The following is a 25,414-nucleotide window of genomic DNA, read 5'->3' as shown; positions in this document are numbered from 1 at the left end:
ATCCTGTGCCTGCTGCGATGCATTTTTAGGGAAAAATACGCACTTCCTAGAGCATCTGAACCACCCAGGTTGCTATATGTTGTCTCCTTTTTTGCTAGAAATTCAAGCTCTGCCTCACATTTCTCTGGGCTCTTTCTTTCTTTCTTTCTTTCTTTTCTTTTTTTTGCCCGTAGTCTGAAGCTTCCCAACTTTTCTCAACTGCCGCACACCAGCAGTTGAGGCTGGCCTATGCATCATCTCAGCCCACCCCAGACCACCCAGTGTTCCCATTGGGTTTTTATGCTGTTCCGGTTCTCTTAGAGATGCCCATTAGGAAGCTTCCAGAAGGGGGCCATTCTGGATGCTGAAAGATCTACCCTTGAATGAGGTGCTGCTGTAAGTCAGGGGAGTAGACTACAGCTCCCACAGCCTCGAGGACACAATGCTTGGGTGCTGCTGGGGCTCAGAAATCGATACCTCAAAATATGACCCTTTGACAGGCTGAACTGAAGAAGCCTCAAAGTCTGTCTGGCCTTCCCCTTTCCGACCTCCCCACCAACACCCCTGTCTCTTACTCCTCTCTCTCCCAAAGCCCAGGATGAAGTTGTTCTCTGGAGTTCCTTAATCTGTCTAAAGTCTGAACCTTCCTAAGAAGAAAGCAATGATCCCTGGTCCCTTCCCTGAGCTTTCATTAACTGAACTCACATGGCAGGAAGAAAGACTGAAGTCTATCAACACTCCTGGGCAGACTTTTGTCACAAACCATGATCTGTTCTGCAGGGGCAACAGTTTGTGACAGGTCATTGTATGTTCTTCAAGCCCATTGAATTTCTCTAAAAATCACTTACTACTCTCCTAAAATTACCCAAACTTCCTAATATGGTTTGGATTTGTGTCTCCACCCAAATCACACATCGAGTTGTAATCCCCAGTGTCGGATGAGTGCCCTGGTAGGAAGTGACTGAATCACAGAGGTTGGATTTGTGTCTCCACCCAAATCAGATGTCGAATTGTAATCCCCAATGTCGGATGAGTGCCCTGGTAGGAAGTGACTGAATCATGGAGGGAGGTGGACTTCCTGCTTTCTGTTCTTGTGATAACAGTTCTCACAAGTTCTGGTTGTTTAAAAGTGTGTAGCACCTCCCCTTTCTCTCTCTTCCTCCTTCTCCAGTCATGCAAGACATTCCTGCTTCCCCTTCTGCCATGACTGTAAGCCCCAGTCATGCTTCCTGTACAGGCTGCAGAACTGTGAGTCAATGAAGGCTCTTTTCTTTAGAAACGATCCAGTCTCAGGTAGTTCTTTATAGCAATGTGAGAATGGACCAATACACTTCCCCATTTCTCCTTCTCCTAAGAAAAAGGATATAGAAGTACCTCATTGGTTAATTGGGTAATTATTCTACAATGCTCCTATGCTATGCATGTTAAAATAAACTTGTAGACCTTTTCTCCAGCTAATCTGTCCTTTGCGAGGTAACTTTTCAGTGAATCTTCAGAGCGCAAGGGAGTTTTCTCTTGGCCCCTACAGTGGTTTCCCATCTATCTACCTTGCATGGTGAGAGCCAACCTTTAGCAACTTCTAAAAGAAAGAGGATCTATCAGCTCAGTCTGAGCAGGCATGATAAGGTCTCCTCCCTTGCGTGGAGGCACTCCTCTGAGCCTTCAAACCACTCCATTAATGAATTCTCAGAAAGAACATTCTGCTGAGAAAGAGGAGGATAGATGACCAGTCAAGGCTGGGAGCTTGTGACTGTCAGGCCTCTGAGCCCAAGCTAAGCCATCATATCCCCAGTGACCTGCACGTATACATCCAGATGGCCTGAAGCAATTGAAGATCCACAAAGGAAGTGAAAATAGCCTTAACTGATGACATTCCACCATTGTGATTTGTTTCTGCCCCAGCCTAACTGATCAATGTACCTTGTAATCTCCCCCACCCTTAAGAAGGTTCTTTGTAATCTCCCCCACCCTTAAGAAGGTTCTTTGTAATCTCCCCCACCCTTAAGAAGGTTCTTTGTAATCTCCCCCACCCTTAAGAAGGTTCTTTGTAATTCTCCCCACCCTTGAGAATGTACTTTGTGAGATCCACCCCCTGCCCGCAAAACATTGCTCCTAACTCCACCGCCTATCCCAAAACCTGTAAGAACTAATGATAAACCCACCACGCTTTGCTGACTCTCTTTTCAGACTCAGCTCGCCTGCACCCAGGTGAAATAAACAGCCTTGTTGCTCACATAAAGCCTGTTTGGTCGTCTCTTCACACGGACACGCGTGACAGTGGCCACTAACCTCTCTGTGTCTAGATCAGATACAAGGCTGTCTCTCTGTCCCCACCCTCGATGGTCCCCACCTCCTACTGTCCACCTCTTTAGAAGGAGCCTATGGCAGCATGAACAAAATAAACTTCTCCTTCTTGTCCACATCCATCATAAAATGTGCATAGCTGGACTTGGGTTTTCTTAAAAGCTACCAACTTACCAATCATGTAAATCAAACTATGTTTCTGTGTTAATTGAAAAGAACCAGAAAAAGGCCAAAAGAGAAGATATGTGCAATACACATTAAAAGGTGATGTTTTCTTTTGCATATAAAAAGTTCATATAAATTTTAAAAAAAAATTGCCACTCCTTCTGTATTAGTCAGGGTTCTCTTAGAGGGACAGAACTAGTAGAATGAATGTATGTGTATATATATATATATATATATATATATATATATATATATAGAGAGAGAGAGAGAGAGAGAGAGAGAGAGAGAGAGAGAGAGAGAGAGAGAGAGGAGAGAGCAAAGTTTATTAAGTATTAACTTATATGATCGCAAAGTCCCACAATAGGCTGTCTGCAAGCTGAGGAGCAAGGAGAGCCAGTCCCAAAACTGAAGAACTTGGAGTCTGATGTTCGAGGGCCGGAGGCATCCAGCATGGGTGAAAGATGTAGGCTGGGAGGTTAGGCCCACCTCTCCTTTTTACATTTTTCTGCCTGCTTTACATTCACTGGGAGCTGATTAGATTTTGTCCACCAGATTAAGGGTGGATCTGCTTTCCCCAGCCCACTGACTCAAATGTTAATCTCTTTTGGAACACCCACACAGACACACCCAGAATTAATACTTTTTATGCATCAATCCAATCAAGTTGATACTCAGTATTAACCATCATAAGTTCACCCCTAGTCCATTTGAATGCATACACATCTTCTGAGATCATACACAATCTCCAAATAAAGACAATAATAAGGTCATATTTACATCTAACATAATACAACTATCCTTCATACAACCGAAAATGCACCAATCCCCAACCCAAATGCTCTTACATAAAATTAACAATACTTAAATGTTGATATGAAGTCAATAAATCTTATGTCACATGATAAAAGGAAATAAAATGAATGTATTTTCTTAGTACAAGTGTATACAAACACAAATATGTTTTTAGCAAAAGAATGAGGAAATATTCCTGACAATTACAGTCCTGTTTCTGCAGCTGGTCATGTGGTCGTAGCTGGTATTGATGACTACCTTCTTCTACTACCTATTCTGTATTCCCTTTGCCTTCAGCAAGCACCACAGCAGGTCATGTTGTTTTTGCTAGTGGAGTGACCCAACCCTTTCCTGAGGGGTCTGGGACATCCGTAGTCCTGCCTGAATTGAGCTGTTGTAGTTTCCCATTGATCTTAATCACAGGGCATGGTAATACTAAGACACCCTAATAGATCTCCTGTATTCCATGCACACTCTCCCATACCTCCGTTGTGGAGGAGTAGACTGATTTCATCTTGGTAGTCCGGGTCAATCACCCAGCCAACACGGTAACTCCCTTCTTAGCCTGTTGACTTAAAGGTAGGAGGATCCCAAAGTGTCCAGGTGCGATCTTAACTTCCAGTTTAATGGAATCATTCTTGTGTCTCCTGGTGGCACTGTTCCTCCCTCTGGAACTAAGACCTCTAGCAGCAGAACGTAATGTCATGGGAACAGGAAGCAAAAATTTTGAGGGGTGATGGTAAGTGGTGCCATTTCCACTTCCACCCCTTGATTCCTGGACCCGTGAATCTTGGTTATGGGAGAAATAGTACCATATATTGGACGCCAATGCAGAGCATACATGGCCTTCTGGAGAACTTTGCCCCAGCCCTGCCAAGTATTGTCACCTAGTTGGCATTGTAATTGTGACTTCAGAAGGCCATTCTACCATTCTATCAATCCAGCTGCTTCAGGATGATGGGGAACATGGTAAGACCAGTGAATTCCATGAGAATGAGCCCACTGCTACACTTTTTTAGCTGTAAAAACAGTGCCTTGGTCAGAGTCAATGCTGTGTGGAATACCATGATGGTGGATATGGCATTCTGTGAGTCCACAGGTGGTAGTCTTGGCAGAAGCATTGCATTCAGGATAGGCTAACCCATATCCACAGTAAGTATCTATTCCAGTGAGGACAAATCTCTATCCTTTCCATGATGGGAAGAGGTGCAATATAATCAACCTGCTACCAGGTAACTGGCTAGTCACCCCAAGGAATGGTGCCATATGGAGGGCTCAATGTTCGTCTCTGCTACTGGCAAATTGGGCACCAGCAGTGGCTGTAGTCATGTCAGCCTTGGTGAGTGGAAGTCCACGTTGCTGAACCCATGCTTAACTTCCATCCCTGTCATCATGGCCAGTTTGTTCAAGGGCCCATTGGGCAATGACAGGGATGGCTGGGGAAAGAGGCTGAGTGGAGTCCACAAAACGAGTCATCCTATCCACTTGATTATTAAACTTCTCCTCTGCTAAGGTCACCCGTTGGTGAGCACTCACATGGGATACAAATATCTTCACAGTTTTTGACCACTCAGAGAGGTCCATTCCCTTACCTCTTCTCCAAATTTCTTTGTCACCAATTTTCCAGTCATGTTTCTTCCAAATTCCTGACCATCCAGTCAAACTGTTGGCTACAGCCCACGAATCAGTATGTAATCACACATCTGACTATTTCTCGTTTCATGCAAAGTGCACAACCAGGTGTACTGCTTGAAGTTCTGCCCACTGGGAAGATTTCCCTTCATTGTTGTCCTTCAAGGATGTCCTAGAAAGGGGCTGTAGTGCTATACAGCTCTCCACTTTTGGGTGGTGCCTACATATCGTGCAGAACCATCTGTGAACCAGGCCTTAGTCTTCTCTTCCTCTGTCACCTGATCCTAGGGAACTCCTTATGAGGCCATCAGTGCAGGCTGGGGGAGAGAAGGCAGGGTGGCAGTAGAGGAGACCATGGACATTTGAGCCACTTCCTCATGTAACTCACTTGTGCCTTCAGGACCTGCTCGAACCTGATCAGGTATATATCACTTCCATTTGATGATGGAATGCTGCTGTGCATGACCCACTTTATGGCTAGATGGGTCAGAAATCACTTAGTTCATGGCAGGCAGCTCAGGTCACATGGTGACTCAATAACCCATGGTCAAATGCTCAGTTTCCACCAAAGCCCAGTAACAGGCCAAGTGCTGTCTCTCAAAAGGAGAGTAGCTATCTGCAGGAGATGGCAGGGCCTTGATCCAAAATCCTAGAGGTTTCCACTGTGATTTACCTATGGAGCTTCCCAAAGGCTAACATCTCAAGCACCATTGGATCTGCTGGGTCATATAGCACAAGTGGCAGAGCAGCTTGCACAGCAGCCTGGACCTGTTGCAGAGCCTTCTTCGTTCTGGACCCCACTCAAAACTGGCAGCCTTTCAGGTCACTTAATAAATGGGCCAGAGTAACACACCCAAATAAGGAATGTGTTGCCTCCAAAATCCAAAGAGGCCCACTAGATGTTGTGCCTCTTTCTTGGTTGTAGGAGGGGCTAAATGCAGCAACTTATCCTTTATCTAAGAAGGAATATCTTGACAGGCCCCACACCACTGGACTCCAAGAAATTTTACTGAGGTAGAAGTTCCCTGAATTTTAGTCAAATTTATTTCCCATCCTTTGGCACACAAATGTCTTACCAATAAGTCCTGTGTGTTCGCTACTTCTTGCTCACTGGATCCAATCAGCATAATGTCATAAATGTAATGGACCAGTGTGATATCTTGCAGAAGCAAAAAGTGATCAAGGTATCTCTGAATAATATTATGACACAAAGCCGGAGAGTTGATATACCCTGATGTAGGATAGTAAAGGTATATTGCTGGCCTTAACAGCTGAAGGCAAATTGCCTTAGGTGGGCCTTATGGACAGGAATGGAGAAAAAGGCATTTGCCAAGTCAATGGCTGCATACCAGGTACCAGGAGACGTGTTAACTTACTCAAGCAATGAAACCACATCTGGTAGAGCAGCTGCAATTGGAGTCACCACTTGGTTAAGCTTACGATAATCCACTGTCATTCTCCAAGATCCATCTGTCTTCTGCACAGGCCAAATGGGAGAGTTGAATGAGGATGTTGTGGGAATCACCACCCCTGCGTCTTTTAAGTCCTTGATGGTGGCACTAATCTCCACAATCCCTGCAGGGATGTGGTATTCTTTTTTGATTTGCTATTTTTCTAGGTAGTGGCAGCTCTAATGGCTTCCATTTGGCCTTTCCCACAATAATAGCCCTCACCCTACCAGTCAGGTAGCCAATGTGGGGGTTCTGCCAGCTGCTAAATATGTCTATACCAATTCTGCAATCTGGCACACAGAAAATGACCAGGGATGAGTCCAGGGACTCACTGGGCCCACTGTAAGTCAAATCTGAGCTAAAACCCCATTAATTACCTGACCTCCATAACCTCCTACTTTAACTGGAGAACCACAATGACAGTTTGGGTCCCCTGGAATCAACATCAGCTCAGAGCCAGTGTTTAGTAGTCCCTGAAATGTCTGATCATTTCCATTTCCCCAGTGCACAGTCACCCTGGTAAAAGGCTAGAGGTCTCCTTGGGAAAGGATGGGAGAAAGATTCATTGCATAAATTGTCAGTAATGTAGTGGGGTCCTTCATCAAGGGGACCCAGCCTCCCCTTCATTCAAGGGGTTCTGGGTCTGTAAACTGGCTCAAGTCTGAAAACTGATTGAGGGATCGTGATTCTCTCGTTTCATAATTCAAATTAGTATTTTGTCCATTTGACCTAGAAATTTTCTGTTTGTATAATTTAAGTAGGAATGCAGTAGGCTTCCTATCAATTGCACTTCTAGGAACACCATGATTATTTAGACAATGCCAGAGCTCTACACAATTCAGACTATTCTTATTGTCGCTTTGTTTCTGCTGTCCATTACAGTAGCTATGGCCATCTTGCCTTTGACAGTTGAGTGCTGCCACTTGGCCCCTGCCACCTCGGGATCCAATTATTCCCATTGTATTTAAATTTTGTAGCTGAGTGACTGTGGTTCCTACAGTTAGATCTGACATACAGAGAAGAGCAATACAGAGCTCTTCAAAGATGCAGGTGCTGCCCTCAAAAATCTATTTCTCAAGGAATTGGTCAAGAGTATATCTTTGAAACCCTCCCAGTTGAGATGAGCAGGTCTAAAGTGACTAATCCACTTTGCCATCACAATCTCCCTAAGCCTTTGGATCCCTTCCTCTAAATTAAACCAAGGGAAATCAGGCATTTCCAGCTCACTCACAGTGGGCCATCTTTTAATCCATAGTTCAGCTAACCAAGTCAATAAACTATTAGAACTTTTTTTTAACTCCCCAAGCTTCAATATTAAATGCAAAGTCCCTACTTAGTGGGCCCAAATCAATAAATTCAGCCTGATTCGACTCTTATATTCCTTCCACCATTATCCCATACCCTTAATTTCCATTCCCATGCCTGTTCTCCAGATTGCAGTTTACATAAATTAAAGAACTCAAGCAGTTCTTTTCGAATGTAGCGTACCTCCGCATGGGTCACACTCAGAACTTGACCTCCAGGGGCCCACCAAGACTTTAGTTTAGTTACAGGCCTAGAAGCAGAGATGTTGGGGGTGGCTTCTGAGGAGAATTAACGTTATTTTGCCTGGCAACTGTCTCAAGGGAGACAATCACTGTTGCCTCAGATAGCATAGGATTTCTCTCTTCAGACAAAGGTGGAAAGGCTGATAGTAGCATGGGTGGGAGAGGGGATGTTGCCACTACTGGGGATGGGGAAGCTGTCCCTTCTGGCAAAAAAGGTTCATCAGAGATTACTAATTCAGTGCCCCCAGCTTCATCAGGGTCCTCCCACATGTCCCCATTCCAAGTTGCAGGGTACCATTCTTTTCCAATCAATGCCCTCACTCTAACAGTAGACACCTGGTGAGGCTGTGCATGTATCTTTCGTTGCAGGTCAGCCACTAGTGTGATAAGAGCTTGTGTCTGTGTTTCCACAATTTCAGTTCTTTCTCCACAGAAGTTAAGACTCTCACTCAGGGCAATATTAGCAGATTTGAGACTCAGTATCTGCTTCTGAAACCAGGTGACAGAATCCTGAGTTCATCATTTTCTTTCATCACGATGTCCCTGAACTTAGGAGCAACCAACCAGCTTCATTATTTTCCTTGTTTCTCCACATATGATGAAAGGTATTATGTATAGAGTCACTAAACTCCTTGCCTCTTACGAGCAGTGAGTCAGGAGTGTCAAATGCATTTATTTTGCATAACTCTCTAAACAGTTCATGCCAAGGACTCTCAGTGTTCTCCATGCTATTAAAAATAGAGTCCTTAGCATTTTGGGGTCTAATCATCTTAAGCAGCCAACTCCAGAAACCCCCAAACCAATGAAAGAACTCCATCCTTAATATTCTGTTCCTCTAGAACCACTCCTGGTACCAAAATTTGTATTAGTCAAGGTTCTCTTAGAGGGACAGAACTAATAGGATCTCTCTCTCTCTCTCTCTCTCTCTCTATATATATATATATATATATATGTGTGTGTGTGTGTGTATATATGTGTATATATATACTTGTATATATGTATATATATGACTTATATGTGTATGTATGTGTATATATATACTTGTATATATATATACTTGTATATATGTATATATATGACTTATATATATATGTGTATATATGTGTGTGTGTGTGTGTGTGTGTGTGTGTATAGTGGAGCTTATTAAGCATTACCTTACATGATCACAAGGTCCCACAATAGGCTGTCTGCAAGTTGAGGAGGAAGGAGAGCCAGTCCAAGTCCCCAAACTGAAGAACTTGGAGTCTGACGTTCGAGGGCAGAAAGTCTGTCTTTCGGGAGAAAGATGTAGGCTGGGAGGCCAGATCCATTCCTTGTTTTCACGTTTTTCTGCCTGCTGATTAGATGGAGGCTGGTTAGATGGTGCCCACCAGATTAAGGTGGATTACCTTCCCCAGCCCACTGACCCAAATGTTAATAATCTCTTTTGGCAACACCCTCACAGACATACCCAGGATTAATATTTTGTATCCTTCAATCCAGTCAAGTTGACATTCAGTATTAACTATCACACCTCCAAATGAGGAAACAGTGTGAATAAAATAGTCACCTAGAAGAACCTGCGATTTATAAATAAGCATGTGACTGCATATTCGGCCTCTCTGGTAATCAAAGAAAATGCTAACACAAATAACTACATATGTTGCTTATCTACAGAATTAACTATGATTTTAAAGTTACTGTTTAGTTCTGGCAAGAGACTCTGAGATAAACACTGGTACTCTTGATTGGAAAGAAAGTAAAGGTTACAGCCACAACTTATGAATGTATCAAAAGCTTTAAATACACTTCTAACCTTTGATTGAGTAATTCTGCTTGTCGGAATATACGCTAAGGAAAAATTTATGAAATCCAGATATTTAAGTTCATATGGTTTATCACAGCACTATTCAACTAGCAAAGAAAAGGAAACAACCTAGTAATTAAAATGAGTTAAAGAGCTTTTCTACTTTTATATGAGAAAATGCTCGTGACATAATGTTTGGTAGTAAAAGCTCAGCACTTGAAATCCCACATTCAGTAAAATCTCAAGAATATAAAGCAAATATTCATAAATGCATAAAAAAGACTAAAGGTAAATAGCTTTAATGTGCTAGAGATTGCCAACAATTCTTAGGGTTTAGGTATCTTTTTGGCTTTTTCTCTATTTATTTTTTTTCTTTTTGCACTAAAAGCATGTGTTACTGTGATGAGGGGCAAAACCTTTCATTAAAGGGCTCAAGTAACATCTACCCACCACTGTCTGTAAGGGTTCACCCAGGAGACAGCAACAGCAGCAGGGGACCTCCAACCCTGCTCCCAATAAGGAACTAGCACTGAAGATTTGTAGGGCAGTTTCCCATGAGCAGTTTCTTCCCTGAAGACGAAGAGAAAATTCACCTCCCAGGACTGGATCACACCATCTCACACCTTGGAGGGCTCTGCAGCTTGTATCAGCCACAGTACAGTCAATGAAGACACAGCTAGAACCGTCAATCCCGCCTGCACTGCAGAGCAAGTTCTTGTCACTGCTCTGAACCTCTGGGTTCTCATCTTTACAATGGACTCTTGGCAATACTCTGTTTAAGAGTATTTATGGGAACTAGACAAGATAAGAACTGGTTTTTTGTTGCAAGATATAGCTGAGTTTTTTTAACTTCATGAATAAATATCCAACACATGAAGACACACTAATGATGCATTTCTTGACTTAATGTCAGACTGTTGTCATATAATTAAATTTTTTATATGATTATTTTCCCTTCTTAAAATAACAGTCATTTATTTAACATTAGACACTTTCATAGTTAAATTTTCCAAAATATATCAAATGTTTCCCTGCTAGATAATTTGCTACACACTATGAAAACACTATTTACTTTCTTTTTCAAATGACCTGGGGTCCTTACTATAAATAAAGTATGTGTTAGAGGAGGAAGGGGGCCAGTATCTTTACGTAACTCCAGTGTACTTTCATTGTAATTACCCCATTAATATCGAATATATTACTCACAACAGCCTAACTTTGCAGATTGCTCCAATTTCCAGGATGAGAAAATTGAGGCTCAGAGAAAGAAAGTAAAATGCTGAAGGTTACACAACTAGTAGGCAGGAGAGTAACTAACCCAGATTGAGTTCCAAAGCCCTGGCTCTTTAATAGCACAAGGAACTGTCACATCCTCCAGTGATGGCTGGAGCTGAGATTGTTTTAGTTCTGTAACAAATGCTACTTCGTTCTTGTATCTGACCTCTGCAGTTTGTGGGGCTTTCAATATTCGCTGTTTAGTCAGTTTATTAATTTTTTTGGCTTCTTTTCTGTAAGGAATTCTCTGGAACATTTTGATACCTTCAACCCATCCTACCCTAAGAAATTAAGGAAATCGCTTATGATTATGTCTAAGGCCAGTAGGTTCTAAATGAGTCTGTAAAAGTCTCTAAGTGTGCTGCAATGACCTAATGACTTATTCTTTGTTACCTGGCAGGACTTTCTGCTTCTTTCCAACTTTCCAGCTGCATTTCAGATAATTAAAGTTATTTTCTCTCAGGACAGGGGAGGCGGACTACTGTTCCACCTAGACATAAATGTATGTATTACCAAAAAAAAAAAAAAAAAAAAAGTTAAACTGTTAATCATGGGCGCGGTGGCTCACGCCTACAATCCCAGCACTTTGGAAGGCCAAGGCGGGCGTATCACCTGAGGTCGGGAGTTCGAGACCAGTCTGACCAACATGGAGAAACCCTGTCTCTACTAAAAATACAAAATTAGCCAGGCGTGGAGGCACAGGCTTGTAATCCCAGGTACTTGGGAGGTTGAGGCAGGAAAATTGCTTGAACCCAGGAGGCGGAGGTTGTGGTGAGCCGAGATCGTGCCATTGCACTCCAGCCTGGGCAACAAGAGCAAAAACTCCGTCTCAGAAAATAAAAAATAAAAATAAATGAATTAATCATTGCTTGTTTCTGTTTATTAAATGCCTTTTCTGTCCCACTGTGATTCTACAATCACTGCCTCTGTAAAACCCTGGAATGCAGGTGTTCTTGCCTCCATTTTATAGATGAGGAAATCAAGACTCAGGGCATTCGGTAAGGAGTTTATTTCAATTCAACATGGCTGTGCTGCACATGGCAGTTGGACTAAAGATCTGTCAGCATCGGGGCTTCTTCATGATCTAACTAAAGTGAATCATAAGTGCTTTCCCACTGCGTCAAGAAGGCCTGGAGTTTGTGCAGCCCAGGTAGAGGTGAGCAAAGCCTCTGTGTTGCACATCTCCAGGGCTCAGCCTCTCATTGTATTCAATGCAGATGACAGCCCCAAAGGCACCGCCCATACATTGTACAGACAACTGACCTGGCTCTCTGGATTGTGCAGGACAGGCCTTAATGGCAGAAGGTAGGGGAGACGAGGGCGTCACAAAAGTGCTTGGGGAACTATAAAGTACATATGTTTATTGCGGCACTATTCACAATAGCAAAGACTTGGAACCAACCCAAATAACCATCAATGACAGACTGGATTAAGAAAATGTGGCACATACACATCATGGAATACTATGCAGCCATAAAAAAGGATGAGTTCATGTCCTTTGTAGGGACATGGATGCAGCTGGAAACCATCATTCTCAGCAAACTAACACAAGAACAGAAAACCAAACACCGCATGTTCTCACTCACAGGTGGGAACTGAACAATGAGATCACTTGAACACAAGAAGCGGAACATCACACACCTGGGCCTGTGGTGGGGTGGCGGGAGGGGGAGGGATAGCATTAGGAGATATACCTAATGTAAATGACGAGTTAATGGGTGCAGCACACCAACATGGCACATGTATACATATGTAACAAACCTGCACGTTGTGCACATGTACCCTAGAACTTAAAGTACAATTAAAAAAAAAAAAAGAAAGAAAAGCAGCACAGGACGGTTCAGATATCACACAGGAGAAGCACAGGGTGTTCCCCTGGGCGGGGATTTAAAACAAGGGCCTCAAGTTCCCTGCCCTTGTCTCTGGGCAGAAGGGGCAGATAATGCTATGATACACTTTTTTGTAGGTGGTGCCAGTTGACTGCATTTAACCAACCAAGATATGTAACGAAATCCTTGTGGAGGTTTTCATGGCAAAAGTAGAGCGAATTCGCAAACTGCACTGTGTCTGGCAGCTTCAGACAAAAGCAATGGGAACAAATCACAACCCTTGTCCAGCAATTCTTCCTGTTTTGGAACGATCTTTGCTCAACACCCCATCCATGGGTACAGGGCCCCCAAAGGCCAAGAAGACAGGGACTCCCTCCAGGGACAAATGCCCCGTGGCTAGCTCAGAGAGGCCGCCCAGCTATCCAGCGGCCGCGCAGCCAGCCAAGATTTCAACACAGGTCTGCCCTATTTGGTCACCATTCCCGACAGTGCTGGGCCAGGCCAGCAAGTCACACTGGCGAGTTTTCCCTGCACTCCAGGGGGAATTCTCAACCACAACCTCTGTATCCGGTAGTGGCAGATGGAAAGAGAAACGGTTAGAAAAGCGTGGTTCTTGCGCAGGAAAGTTGGAGCAAAGAAGAGTTCAGAAGTGGGCGGGTGTGTGTTCAAAAAAAAAAAAAAAAAAAAAAAAAAAAAGGGTGGAAACCCTACCAGCCAAGTCTGCAGAAAAAAAATGAAGTCTGCCTATCTCCGGGCCAGAGCCCCTCCCCTCGGCCCGCGCGGGAGGAGTGTGACCCAGGTGCCGCTTCCTCTCGCCGCTGAGGGTCAGGAGCCCGGGAGCGCGACCCTCCCCCGGCCCGGCCCGGTCCGGCCCTTCCCCGCGGTCTCTGCCCGGGCTGATGCCCAGGACGAGCAGCCCCAACGGCACGGCGCGGCCACTCAGCCTCGGTGAGTACCCGCCGTGGGGAGGGGTCCTGGGGACCCACTGGAGGCCGCGGCCCGCAGCAGCCAGGGGCCGAGCCGCGGTCACGGACTCCCGGGTGTCCTGGTCCTTGCCCGGCCTCCAGGCGGAGGAGGCGCCCGCTGGGCTCAGATCCCCGACTCCAGCCCCGGTTCCCCGGCGCCTGGGCTGCGCGGAGTCCCTGTCCCGCGTCCCGGACGGCGACGCGCAGCCTCCACGCGCCCCGAGTTGGAGAGGCCGCCAGCCCGCCCGCCCAGGGCGTGTCGCCCGCTCTCTGTTTCTTTGTGCGGGGCATGGGAAATGTGTGGGGCCAGCACTGTCCCCCTAAAGAACAGTTAGGGAAGAGTCCACATGACAAGTTGCGTCTGTGCTGCTCCCTAGCCAGGGGCCGACCGGGCAGGCTCTGGTGAACTCCAGGCAACTCCAGCCTTGCCCAGGGACTTGCTCGCTCCTCTGGGCGCTGCAAAGGCACACAGATGCGGGGGAATCCTGCGGCCTGGATCCTTTGGGGATTTGTAATTCCTCGCTGCTTGTTTTCTTTCTCTTTTAAACCATTACGTTTTCTTGCTGACAGGAAATCATATGCGATGAAAGTCTTTGTAGGTGGTTGGAAACATTGCTGGGCCTCTCTCTGCGCTCTTCCTCTGCTGTTACTTTTGCAATAATAACTACCATTTTATTTTACCTAAAAACCTAATGCATATCCCTCTTATCCCCCACCCTGCCGCGGTCTTATTCTTAGAGTCTGTCAGAGAGGAGATAGCCTGAGCCTATCACGTGATAATGTTACCTTATTGATATGATGATGATAGGGGTATTGGAGACACCAACTCAAAGTCTTTGAAATCCAGGGGGTTGTGAGGCCTCAACCCCACCCTGCCCGAGCCTGGAGCTTGGCATGGAGGAGCGTAGCTTCGGTCTACGTGTGTACACGGCACTCCGTGTGCCCGTGGTTGTGCTTGGGTCGGCCTGGGAGTGCGCGGGCATAAATGGTACTTGAGAGCGAGGCCCCTCAGTCTGCACTGGGATCACTGCACTGCCTCTAAACAAGGCAGCCTCTCTTAGCTCCAGTTTCCTCATCTGCAAAGTAGGAATAATAACAGGAGATTCCTCATCCAGCAGTAAGAAGTCCGTATCAATGTCCCGGCACGGAGACTGACACATCATAAGTGCTGGATCCGTGCTGGGCATGTTTATATCATTGTCCATGAGACTGTGGTTCCCGGAGTTTACGTGTGTGTGTAACTTGAGCACGTGTTTGTGTGTGTGTATATGGCGGGTCCTGGGTTAAAGGGACACAAGCCACTGTCATTATTCCAATTCAGGCACTGAGGAGGTGAGGCTGACAGGCATTCCCATGTCTGAAGAGGATGGGCTTGCCTGACCCCCGCCCCCGTGCCCAGCCCAGCCCAGCCGCCCAAGCAGTTCTCCAGGACTCAGATTTCAGACCTTCAACACTTGCCTTGGGAGACAAACAGCGGCGCAGCCCTTGCTTGCAAGCCATTCCGCTTTAGACTTCGGACTGATTTATGGCAGGATCCCTGCTGTGCGAGAACGGCAGGGGGTGGGGGGGGCGGAAGGGGGGCGGCTATTTCTTGCTGCTAACTCGGGCAGGATGTGTCTATATCCTGTCTCAGTTTATGTAGCCGCTGCTCATCAGAGCCAGAGGTTAGAGTGGAGAGGACCCACTTCCGCCAGGCAGGCCTGCTTTGCTCAGCTCAGCTGGGCTAGGTCCCAATGCCACATTTACTGCGCGGGAGTCATGCACAGCGATCCGTGGCCTTGCCCTTGGATGGAAGAGGTCAAGGCTCAGTGAGAAGATGGCCAGGTTTGGCAGCTTTATATAGAATACACCGCCTCTGGCAGAAGCAGAGGATTGCATTAAGTGCCAAATGAAATTCCACCTCAGCCATTGCTCAGTTCCTCCAGATGTCACAGGCACTCGGAGTCGCAGGGCGCTGGTGGTCAGCAGCTGGACCTTTCCAAGGGTGCCAGTGGTTGGGCAAGTATTTCTGGGGACTTGCAGAGCTCCCTGGGGAGCAAAGGGGTGGGAAGTACAAGGCATTCTGCGCTTGTGGTGGGAACAAGTGAACTCGTCTGCAATGAGTAGGAAGAGGTCCCCTCCACAGGGGTGAGAGGTTGGGCCAAGCCAAGTCAGTTTGCCTCTTCGGGTGGCAGACCTGTATATACATCTATGCCTCAAGTGCCTGTCTGAGGCCACAGCCAAAACATCTTCCAGTAACTGAGCACACACAGTGGGCCAACAGCACGCTCTAAACACAAAACCAAACAGTAAAGTTAACAGTGAATGAAGGGTTAAAAATAGGAAAAAGACACCTTTCTCCCTACCTCAATGGCAATTACTGTATTTATTGAGGATAATCCTTCTAGAAGTAAATTTGCTGATACAAATATTTCTTATTTGACATAATAAAAACTTATTTTATATATTTAATGTCATCTTGCTTTTTCCCCTCAGAATATCTCTGAAAGGTTATACCTTGTTTTTTTCTTTAACCAGTTCCTCTGCTGATGGGCATTTAGGCTGTATGCAGACTTCATTTAATTTTTTAAACCACATACAGTACTCCTGTGACAATGCGTAAGGAGGATTTTACGTGCTTGTGTCTGTAAACTGTTGGGATAAATTCTCCCACCTCAGCATTTGATTTCTGGGACAAAGTATGTATCCATTTAAAATGTTAGTCGATCTTAAGAAACTACTTTCCTAAAGTTCACACTGGTTTCTCATGCTCACAAATAGCCTGTGAAAGTCACTATTTCACTATTTCCCTGCATCCTCACTCACACTGCACTTTTTTATCTTAGCCAAACTGAGGGGTTAAAAAAAAAAATGCTGTCACTTTGGAATGAGCCTCTGTAATTAAGTGAGACGGAGCATGTTTTCTTACTTCCATAAGAGGCTGCATTACTTTTCTGGGAAGTGTCGGTTGATGCCTTTGTCCGTTTCCTGTCAGCACCCCACCCCCGTGAGGAAACGTGCCCCAGAAGTGAAAGGACATGTCCTCATCACATGATGAGTAAGAGGCAGAGCAGAGGCCCGAGCAACATCCGTGTTGTGGAGTCAGCCCTGGGTTTGACGGCCCTCCAATGTTCACCAGCTTTGGGAGAGACAGGAAATACCCCAGCACCTCAGTTTTCCCATCTGCGAGTGGGAATAACAGCTGCTTCCCCAGAGTCACCTGATGAGCAACAGCAGAAGGGCCTGGACCTGCGCCCAGTGGCAGAGGCTTGGACGGTGGCTTTTGTTAACGGAAAACGGAATTTATTGGCGCAAACCTGGCCTGAGGATGCTGGTAATTTCAGGAGTGACCCTCCAGACAGCTGTTGTTTTTAGCTTTTGATAAAATAACAACAAACTTAGATGCCAAGCCCTGGTAAGGGCCTTGCCTGGGTCTCCCCTGCACACCTGCTATGATAGGCATTTTTCTTTCCTTTCCTTTTTTTTTTTTTTTTTTTTTTTTTGAGACAGAGGCTCGTGCTCTGTCATTCAGGCTGGACTGCAGTGGTGCGTCTCGGATCATTGCACCCTCCACTACCTGCGTTGAAGAGATTGTCTGCCTCAACCCCCAAGTAGCTGGGACTGCAGGCATGCACCACCACACCCGGCTAATTTTTGTATTTTTTGTAGAGATTTTAGGGTGAAACACAGTTGCCAGACCCCACAGGCAACTGAGGCCAACCCAAGGGGAGAGTTGCAGGGTATGTGGGCCCGCAGCTTGTATGCGCCAGGCAGGGCATGCTGCTGTGGATCTGCACACCGAGGAACTGCATGCACAGACACTCAGGACCTGCCTGCCACCCCCAGCTCCTCAGCCGGGCCTGTGTCCCACCCCAATCCACCGTTGTGCCCATGCTCTGCTTTCTGTGGTCAGGCCTGGCCTGCGCTGGGCTGCTGCTGTCCTTGCCTGCCTCAGCAGCTGGCTCAGGGTGGCCCTCAAGCCCTCCCTCACGCACCGTCCCAGGCCTGCTGCCTTTCCAGTCGCACCCCTTACAACTGCTCAGGTTAGACCCCTCAACACACTGCGGGCCCGGTGCACACTCACCTGCTGGTCTGCTAGGACCCAGTTTCCCAAGCCTAGAAAACCACCCACCATGGCTGTGGGCACAGTTTGAAGCCCTGACAGATTCCTGAGTCTGCCCTCTTCTCAGGATTCTGACCTCTCCAGGGGCTCTGTGACCCTGCCTGTCCCCCACTCAGGGCCTGTCACATAGAGCTGTTTGCTGAGCCACTTTGAGGCGGGTGGATGATTGCAGGGATGACCCAAGGTCCCTGCTCCCAGGACTGCCACCATTCCAATACCAAAAGAGCCTTTAAAAGCCTTCACTCAGGAGTTCCTGGTGTAGAACTTGGCATGGACTTGGAGGCCAGTAAATACTAAGTCGAAATGGACAGGAGTCAACCCCAAATAAATTCTAAAGGCACAGTTGCTGGGCCCCAGGAATCCCACCTAGTCCTTCCCACCTTCTCACCCAGCTGGAGTTCATTTTCATATCCACTCCCTCCCCCTACCCATCTCCCCTCTCATCTTGGCCTGGAGTTTTCTTCAAATCCTTACATAATCTGAACTTCTGAGAGAATGCCGGCTCCTGTCCTTAGTTACTATACATTTTCATTTTTCTACATTCTTCCAGAACAATGTTCCTATACAAAATCTCAACCGATGGCAGAAACTGGTATGAGCCGGTTTCCCATGTGCAGGCAGAGCCTGGCCCACCGACACTGGGTTCCTTCTTGGGCAAGGCGAGGGTCAGGCAGGTCCTGGCATGACTTCTCCAGCCCCTGGAGAGCCTGTGCAGTTCTCGCCCCTTCACAAGTGAGCACTGGGCTTGGTGAGGGGTGCCTGCCTCGCCTGGCGTCCCCCAGCTGCAGATGGGGGCAGAGCAAGGTTTGCTGCTGACCTACCTGGCTGTGTGGTCCCTGCTCCCTCTCCCGTTCTGCTGGTGTCACCACCCCTCCTTCAGAACTCTCTATGGAATTGCATTCTAGTCTCTCTCGCTTCCACTTACGCATGTGAAAACCAGATGTACTTTCTCTTTTCTTTTCTTTTTTTTTTTTTTTTTTTTTTGAGATTGAGCTTTGCTCTTGTTGCCCAGGCTGGAGTGCAATGGCGCAATCTCACCGCAACCTCCATCTCCTGGTTTCATGCGATTCTCCTGCCTCCGCCTCCCGAGTAGCTGGGATTACAGGCATGCGCCACCATGCCTGGCTAAGTTTGTATTTTTAGTATAGACAGGGTTTCATGTTGGTCAGGCTGGTCTCGAACTCCTGACCTCAGGTGATCCGCCTGCCTCGGCCTCCCAAAGTGCTGGGATTATAGGTGTGAGCCACTGCGCCCAGCCTACCAGATGCCCCTTCTCTTATTGCCAAAACACTGTGGTCACACACTGCTTGGGGCCCAGCAGGCACAACACTGACCCTTTCCAGGGCTCAGAGGAGGAAGTGCCATTTTGGGGCATGTAGAGCCAGCCCTGGACAGGGTGACCTTGCTTATCTCCCTGCATCCCTGGCACACCCTGATGGCGCTGTTTATCTGCACTTTGCACATGATGGTCTTGACAGACACATCCTCGCGGAGAGCCACTGCCAGGGCACCTCACACCCGCTGCTCCCACATGCAGTGGACATTTTTCCAAGGCCTCAAGCACAGGGCCTCCAGCTGACCCAGCCCAGCGCTGCCACTCTTTCTCCTTGAACTCTGAAATGGAAAATCTTCACATTTTGTCAGCAGCTGATGGGCACATGTATTCTCAGCAGAGTCTTAAAAGGGGGGAAATTATGGGGTTGCCAGATCAAAACCTGATAAAACAATGATGCATCTGGTGTGGGACCCAGCCGAGCCCTTCTCCTGTATTCACCGGGCAACAGGGTCCCACTGGATGTGAAATCCACTTTCACTCAAGAAACTCTCCAATGCTCTTGCTAAAACCTACACACAGGCCTCAGCAATGCTCAGAGTTTCAAGTTCAGGTTCCCCTTCTGTATTTTTTTTTTAAACCTTTAGTTCAAATAGACTTTGTGTCAATTTGCTAGTGATAAAGGTTTAGCCTTGAAATCTGAGGACGAGGTTTTGGGTCTGTCCCAGCTGTGACCTGGGACAAGTTGCTGGTCCATCGTCTGGGACAGGGATGGCTTCACGGGGATGGGACCCGCCCAGCAGGGTCCTGCACTTCCTTGGTTTAACGCTCTGCCACTGCCATCTTCAAATTCTTCTCTTTCAAACAAGGGGCCTCATATTTTTATTTTGCACTGGGCTCTGCAAATTCTATAGCTAGTCCTGAACCTGTCAACGGCGCTAATAATAGTCTCTACCTCAGGGCTTTGTTCGGAGGATTCAGTGTATTCTCATAGATAAACATCCTAGTGTAGTGCCTGGTATGTGCTTATAATTGTGCCTCATTGCTTCCGCTCACTCAGTGCTTGCATGTGTGCTTAAACGCCAGCTTCCTCCCTGCTGCCCTGCTCCCTCCTTGATTCCCAGACTCCTCTCTGTTTGCCCTTTTGCCACTGAAAATCATACCCAATGACAGGGGGCCATCTGCATCTGCGTGGTCCCACAGAGACCAGGGCAAGGCCCTCTCGCTCCTGATGCTGCTCCTTCGTAGTTTTTATTGTTTTTGTTTTTCTTTTGAAATGGAATCTTGTCCTGTCACCAGGCTGCAGTGCAGTGGCGCGATCTTGGCTCATTGCAACCTCTGACTCCCTGGTTCAAGCAATTCTCCTGTCTCAGCCTCCCGAGTAGTGGGGACTGCAGGCGCCTGCCACCACACCCATCTAATTTTTGTATTTTTAGTAGAGATGGGGTTTCACCTTGCTGGCCAGGATTGTCTCTATCTCCTGACCTCCTGATCTGCCCGCCTTGGCCTCCCAAAGTGCTGGGATTACAGGCGTGAACCACTGCACCTGTCCTCCTTCGTGTTTTTATCCAAAAGTCAGCACTGCGGTGGAGACAGCCCAGAAAGCACAAGCAGGCCCTGCTCTTGGCCACACACACACCAGCTGTGTGACGGGGAGCAAGCCTCTTACCTTCCGGAGCTCCACTTCCTCACATCACCCTGGAGAGAGGTCATCTTCACCCCCAACTTATCTGGGCAGCAGTCCCTCAGCCACTCATACCTGGACCGTCTGGTTCTCCATGGAGAAGACTAGGCTCTTTGAAAGCACCCTATGAGTGAAGGAATGAGTGAATGAGTCAGCAGATGGAGGGAGGGATGCGAAGGTCCATCCATGTAGGCAAGCAGCTTCTGCAGAGAGGGCCCTGGACCCCAGCATTTACTGCAGCCTCTCCCTGCCCTGGGCGAGGCCCTGACCCTGGTGTACTCTAAGCTCCTCTCAGCTCAGCCCCCAACCTCTCCCCTGCCTGCCGGTGCCCCCTCCGCTCGGGGTGAAGGGGGCCTCCTTCCCGCAGCTCACCTGGCCCTCACGCGCTCTACCTTTCAATGTCTTCTTTTGGCAGTCATTTCTCCTTTTTCCTTCATGCTTCCCTTTGAACGGGCTTGGAGCTGGGTCTCTCTAAGGTTCTGGCTTCTCTGTCTCTCTGTCTGTCTCTCTGTCTCTCTCTCTCTGTCTCTGTCTCTCTGTCTGTCTCTCTCTCTCTCTCTCTCTGTCTGTCTCTCTCTCTCTCTCTCTGTGTCTCTGTCTCTCTCTCTCTGTCTCTGTCTCTCTCTGTCTGTCTCTGTCTCTCTCTCTGTCTCTCTATCTGTCTCTGTCTCTTTCTCTCTCTCTGTCTATCTGTGTCTCTCTCTCTGTCTCTCTCTCTGTGTCTCTGTCTCTCTCTCTCTGTCTCTGTCTCTGTCTCTCTCTCTCTGTCTCTCTGTGTCTCTCTCTGTCTCTCTCTCTGTGTCTCTGTCTCTCTCTCTCTCTCTGTCTCTCTCTCTCTGTCTCTGTCTCTGTCTCTCTCCGTCTCTCTCTGGAGAAAGCTCCTTCTCAGGCTTTTCCAGCCTTTCCAGGTCCCAAACTCCTGGGAGGGGAGCCAGGCCTTGCTTGATCATGCCCTGGATGGACTGGTCACCTGTGTCCCCTTCCTTCAACTTCTGCAAAACTTCTCATTTTAGTGAAATTAATTTCAGTTATGGCTGAAAATCCTGAGTATTCCCTTTTTAAAAAATTTTCATAGTCTTTTTTTTTTTTTTCTTTTTCACTGATTCTCTACACGATCCTGAGCCATCTTCCTCCTCTGGTGACTGTAGCCCTGTCTCGCAGCGTAGACATGAGGCTCCACTCCACAGACGCCATCTCACTTAGCCCTCTGGCAGCCCCGGGGAGGTATTTTAATCTCCAGTTTGCATGTGATGATACCGAAACTCGCAAGTAGATGTGACTTCCAGAGAACCTGCTAGCCCCTCGCACCCCCTTCTCTTCCCCCTCTACACGCAGGGTCTCTGGAAGGCTCAGCCAGGGCCTGACCCCCGGACGCAGTGCTCAGAGCCCACAAGGCTTCCAGAGGCCCACAACAGTGTTAGAGCTTCTTTCAAATCAGAAGGAAGGAAATGAACCTTTAAGATCAAATAGTACGTTTGCCTTTATACCAATGCAGCCATGAAATATGATTTCTCATATTTGGGAGGAGAAGGGATCCATAAAGTAAAGCACCTTGGCCCGTGGAAGACACCTGTGACCTGAGCTCAGCCCATTGGAGGCTGAGGGGCCGGAGCCCACTGCCTCTGCTCTCCCTGCCTGAATCTGCCCCTGGCTCCCGGGGCTCTGATCCTCCTCTGCACTGGCAGTCCTGGTTCCCTAGCAGTCCTGTCTGTCACCGCAGGGCTCCCTGGGCTGGACAGCTGCAGGGTCAGCCTCTACCTCTCCCTGTGGGACTTCACGAACACAGCTGGAGCAGATGCTAGGGAGGCTTAGGGCATGCACCACTTGCTTTCTCTCTCTCTCTCTCTCTCTCTCTCTCTCTCTCTCTCTCTCTCTCTCTTCCCCCTCTCTCCCCCTCTCTCTTTCTCTATCTTTCTCTTACTCTTGTGTCCTTTTAAGTCAGAAGATTAGGCTACTCTTCACTTGCAAGTTTAAAAATAAGTTGTCTTTGGCCTATTTCATTTTGCAGAAGCAATTCATGTTCACTGTAGAATTGTAGGAACAAGATCAAGAGGAAGGATGTAGGAAGAATCTCTCTGGGGAAGGGGGTGACTTTGAGATACAGTCTCTTGCCCTGATCTGAGCTTTCAGTTACCTGAGGTACAGTACAGTAAGATACTTCGAAACAGAGAGAGAGAAAGAGACTAGTTCCTATAACTTTTATACAGTAGATTGTTACAATTGTTTTACTTCATTATTCATTATTGTTGTTAATATCTTACTGTGTCCAATTTATAAAATAAACTTTATTGTACTTATTCGCACATAGGAAAACTATCATGTATGTAAGGTTCGGTGGTATATCTGGTTTCAGGGATCCACTGGGGGTCCTGGAAAGCATCCCCCATAGGTAAGAGGGAACCACTGATTCATGGGACAGATAGGTGATCACCCAGTTGCAGCTCAGAGGGAGATTAGGGCACAGATAAGACTGGAGGACGTCAGTGTAAAGAGGCCACCCTGTGAGGGGTCCAGAGGGGAGCCCTGGAGAGCCTCTGGGTGCATTGATCACCTCAGATGGGGGCCCAAGGGATGCCAATGCAGGGCAAAGCACTACAGCAGACTCAGCACCGGCACCTGGGGCTGTGTACACCCTGGCGAGCGCCCACCCTACCCTGCACCACACCTACTGAGGACACACACAGTGCCTCCTTTAATGCTGAAGGCATGGCACAGATGCAGATATTATTAATTCCAGTATAGGAAGATACAAAGTGAGGTTCAAAGAGGTGATTTCCCCAGTGCTTCCCTGTGCGTCATTGACATGCTCTCTCCTGGAAGCCAGGTGTGTCCTCCTCCAGCTCTAGGACTCTGCAGCCTGCCCTGCTGGGAGGGGGCTGCCCATGACCCCTTGCCCTTCTGCTCAGCTCCTTACAGCCCTGAGGTCACTCTCCTGGTCTCTGAAGAAAAGGCCTTTCTTTGCTCCCCCTACACCCGGAACCACTTGTGTTCCCTCTGCCGTCTGCAGGCATCCACCTGTGGCCCAGCAGCTGTGAATGCAGTGCTCAGAGTGGTACACAAGAGCTGGGTTGTGACTGTCCTGCCAGCCCCGGCCAACCCACTCTTCCCCCGGGGAAGCAGTGGGCAGCTGCCTCCCGAGGTCACTACAGGGGCACTGGGAGAGAATAATGTCCCCACCAACTCTTGGCCAATTCCTGGAATGCCTCCACCGCGGAACCACCCCTGGGCTGGCAACTTTGTTCTGTGTTAAAATACAACAAGCCAGCTGGAGGACCACTGTCACTGCATGACTGCAATTTCTGTTACACTTTGCTAGGCACTTTCAAATCTGTTTCCTCTCTTCATTTGAGAGATACTAGTCTCCCTTTCTCGCAGGTAAATAAAGCAGATCTCAGGAAAGTTCAGTGATTTGGCAGAACATTTACACAACCAGGCTGCAATAAAGGGAGCCAGACTGGACCAGTCCCTGGTCCCTGACTCTTTTGTGAGTATACTGTTCAGGCCACAGAAACTCATTCATCATTCTTAAGTGGGAGGGTCTGAGGCTGAAGAATCATTGGAAGTAAGAAACGGTGATGTTGGCCTTCCATTCTCCTGCCCCCTGTCCCCTCCCTCCCTACACACACACACACACACACACGCACGCACGCACACACACAAGCACACACACATTTCTTCCTACACACCTCCTCGCATTTCTTAGCAGCAGGCAGGTATCAGCCCCAGACCTGAGGCAGACCCTTGGGGATCTGGTTTGGGACAGGGCTGACAAGGATTTGGTCCATGGATCCTGCTGACTTCCCAAAGATAACTAGAAACAAATGTAAGAACTGCTGCCTACAGCATCTTTTGGCCTTGGGTGTGAGGTACTCCATGCTTTGGAAACTTTTTCTACTCCACTATTTTTAGGACTCTGTTCCCATTTCTTTGCTCAGTGCAGAGCATCTGCCATGTAGACTATCCTCTCATAACCTCTTCTGTCTGCTTGTCACTCAAGGTCATTGTAGCCATCAGACCCCACCTAGCAGACAGAGGATTTAGAGATACATGGATTTAGAGAATTCAGCAAGGCTGTTTTGCTTATTTTTGGTTTAGGTTCAGCACTAAGTCTCCCATACCCTCCTGCAATGAATCCCTCCTGAGTCTATCAGTAAAGAAAACAGAAACAACCTTCCCCAATTATACCCCAGTAGTTAAATATTTGGGTCAGTTTCCAGATATGACTCATACATGCATTGCCTATCACATGATCCAGAGTCCTTTCTTTTTTTTTTTTTTTGAAATGGAGTCTCGCTCTTGTTGCCCAGGCTGGAGTGCAATGGCATGATCTCGGCTCACCACAACCTCCGCCTCCTAGATTCAAGGGATTCTCCTGCCTCAGCCTCCTGAGTAGCTGGGAATACAGGCAGGTGCCACGACGCCTGGCTCATTTTATATTTTTAGTAGAGACGGGGTTTCTCCACGTTAGTCAGGCTGGTCTCAAACTCCCGACCTCAGGTGATCTGCCCACCTTGGCCTCCCAAGGTGCTGGGATTACAGGCTTGAGCCACTGCACCTGGCCTGTGGAGTCCTTCTCTAAGTTCCAAGTCTGCAGGGGCCTGTGGTGTAGCAGGTGACCTGAGCCCCGAGC

General features: G+C 47.5%; 1 protein-coding gene and 1 long non-coding RNA gene across 3 annotated transcripts in view; one reads left to right on the top strand and one right to left on the bottom strand.

Moving 5' to 3' along the window:
- Nucleotides 1–21,080, bottom strand: part of LOC139357060 (uncharacterized) — a 43,284-nt gene extending 22,204 nt beyond the window's left edge. Inside the window, exons 1-2 of the long non-coding RNA XR_011609668.1 lie at nucleotides 20,770–21,080; nucleotides 9,025–9,206 (exon numbers count right to left, since the gene is read on the bottom strand). This is a non-coding gene — a long non-coding RNA (uncharacterized lncRNA). The remainder of the gene's footprint in view (nucleotides 1–9,024; nucleotides 9,207–20,769) is intronic.
- Nucleotides 13,513–25,414, top strand: part of LOC105492438 (glycophorin C (Gerbich blood group)) — a 92,379-nt gene continuing 80,477 nt past the window's right edge. The window contains exon 1 of one of the 2 annotated variants that reach the window (XM_071072552.1): nucleotides 13,513–13,708. In XM_071072552.1, coding sequence (XP_070928653.1) covers nucleotides 13,660–13,708 — 49 coding nt within the window. In that variant the 5' untranslated portion in view covers nucleotides 13,513–13,659. The remainder of the gene's footprint in view (nucleotides 13,709–25,414) is intronic. The other variant, XM_071072551.1, reaches the window with a different exon arrangement.

Source organism: Macaca nemestrina, chromosome 11, assembly GCF_043159975.1.
Source record: "Macaca nemestrina isolate mMacNem1 chromosome 11, mMacNem.hap1, whole genome shotgun sequence".
Lineage (NCBI taxonomy): Eukaryota > Metazoa > Chordata > Mammalia > Primates > Cercopithecidae > Macaca > Macaca nemestrina.
Note: the sequence above shows the minus strand (reverse complement) of the source record. Positions and strands in the feature narration are given on the sequence as shown.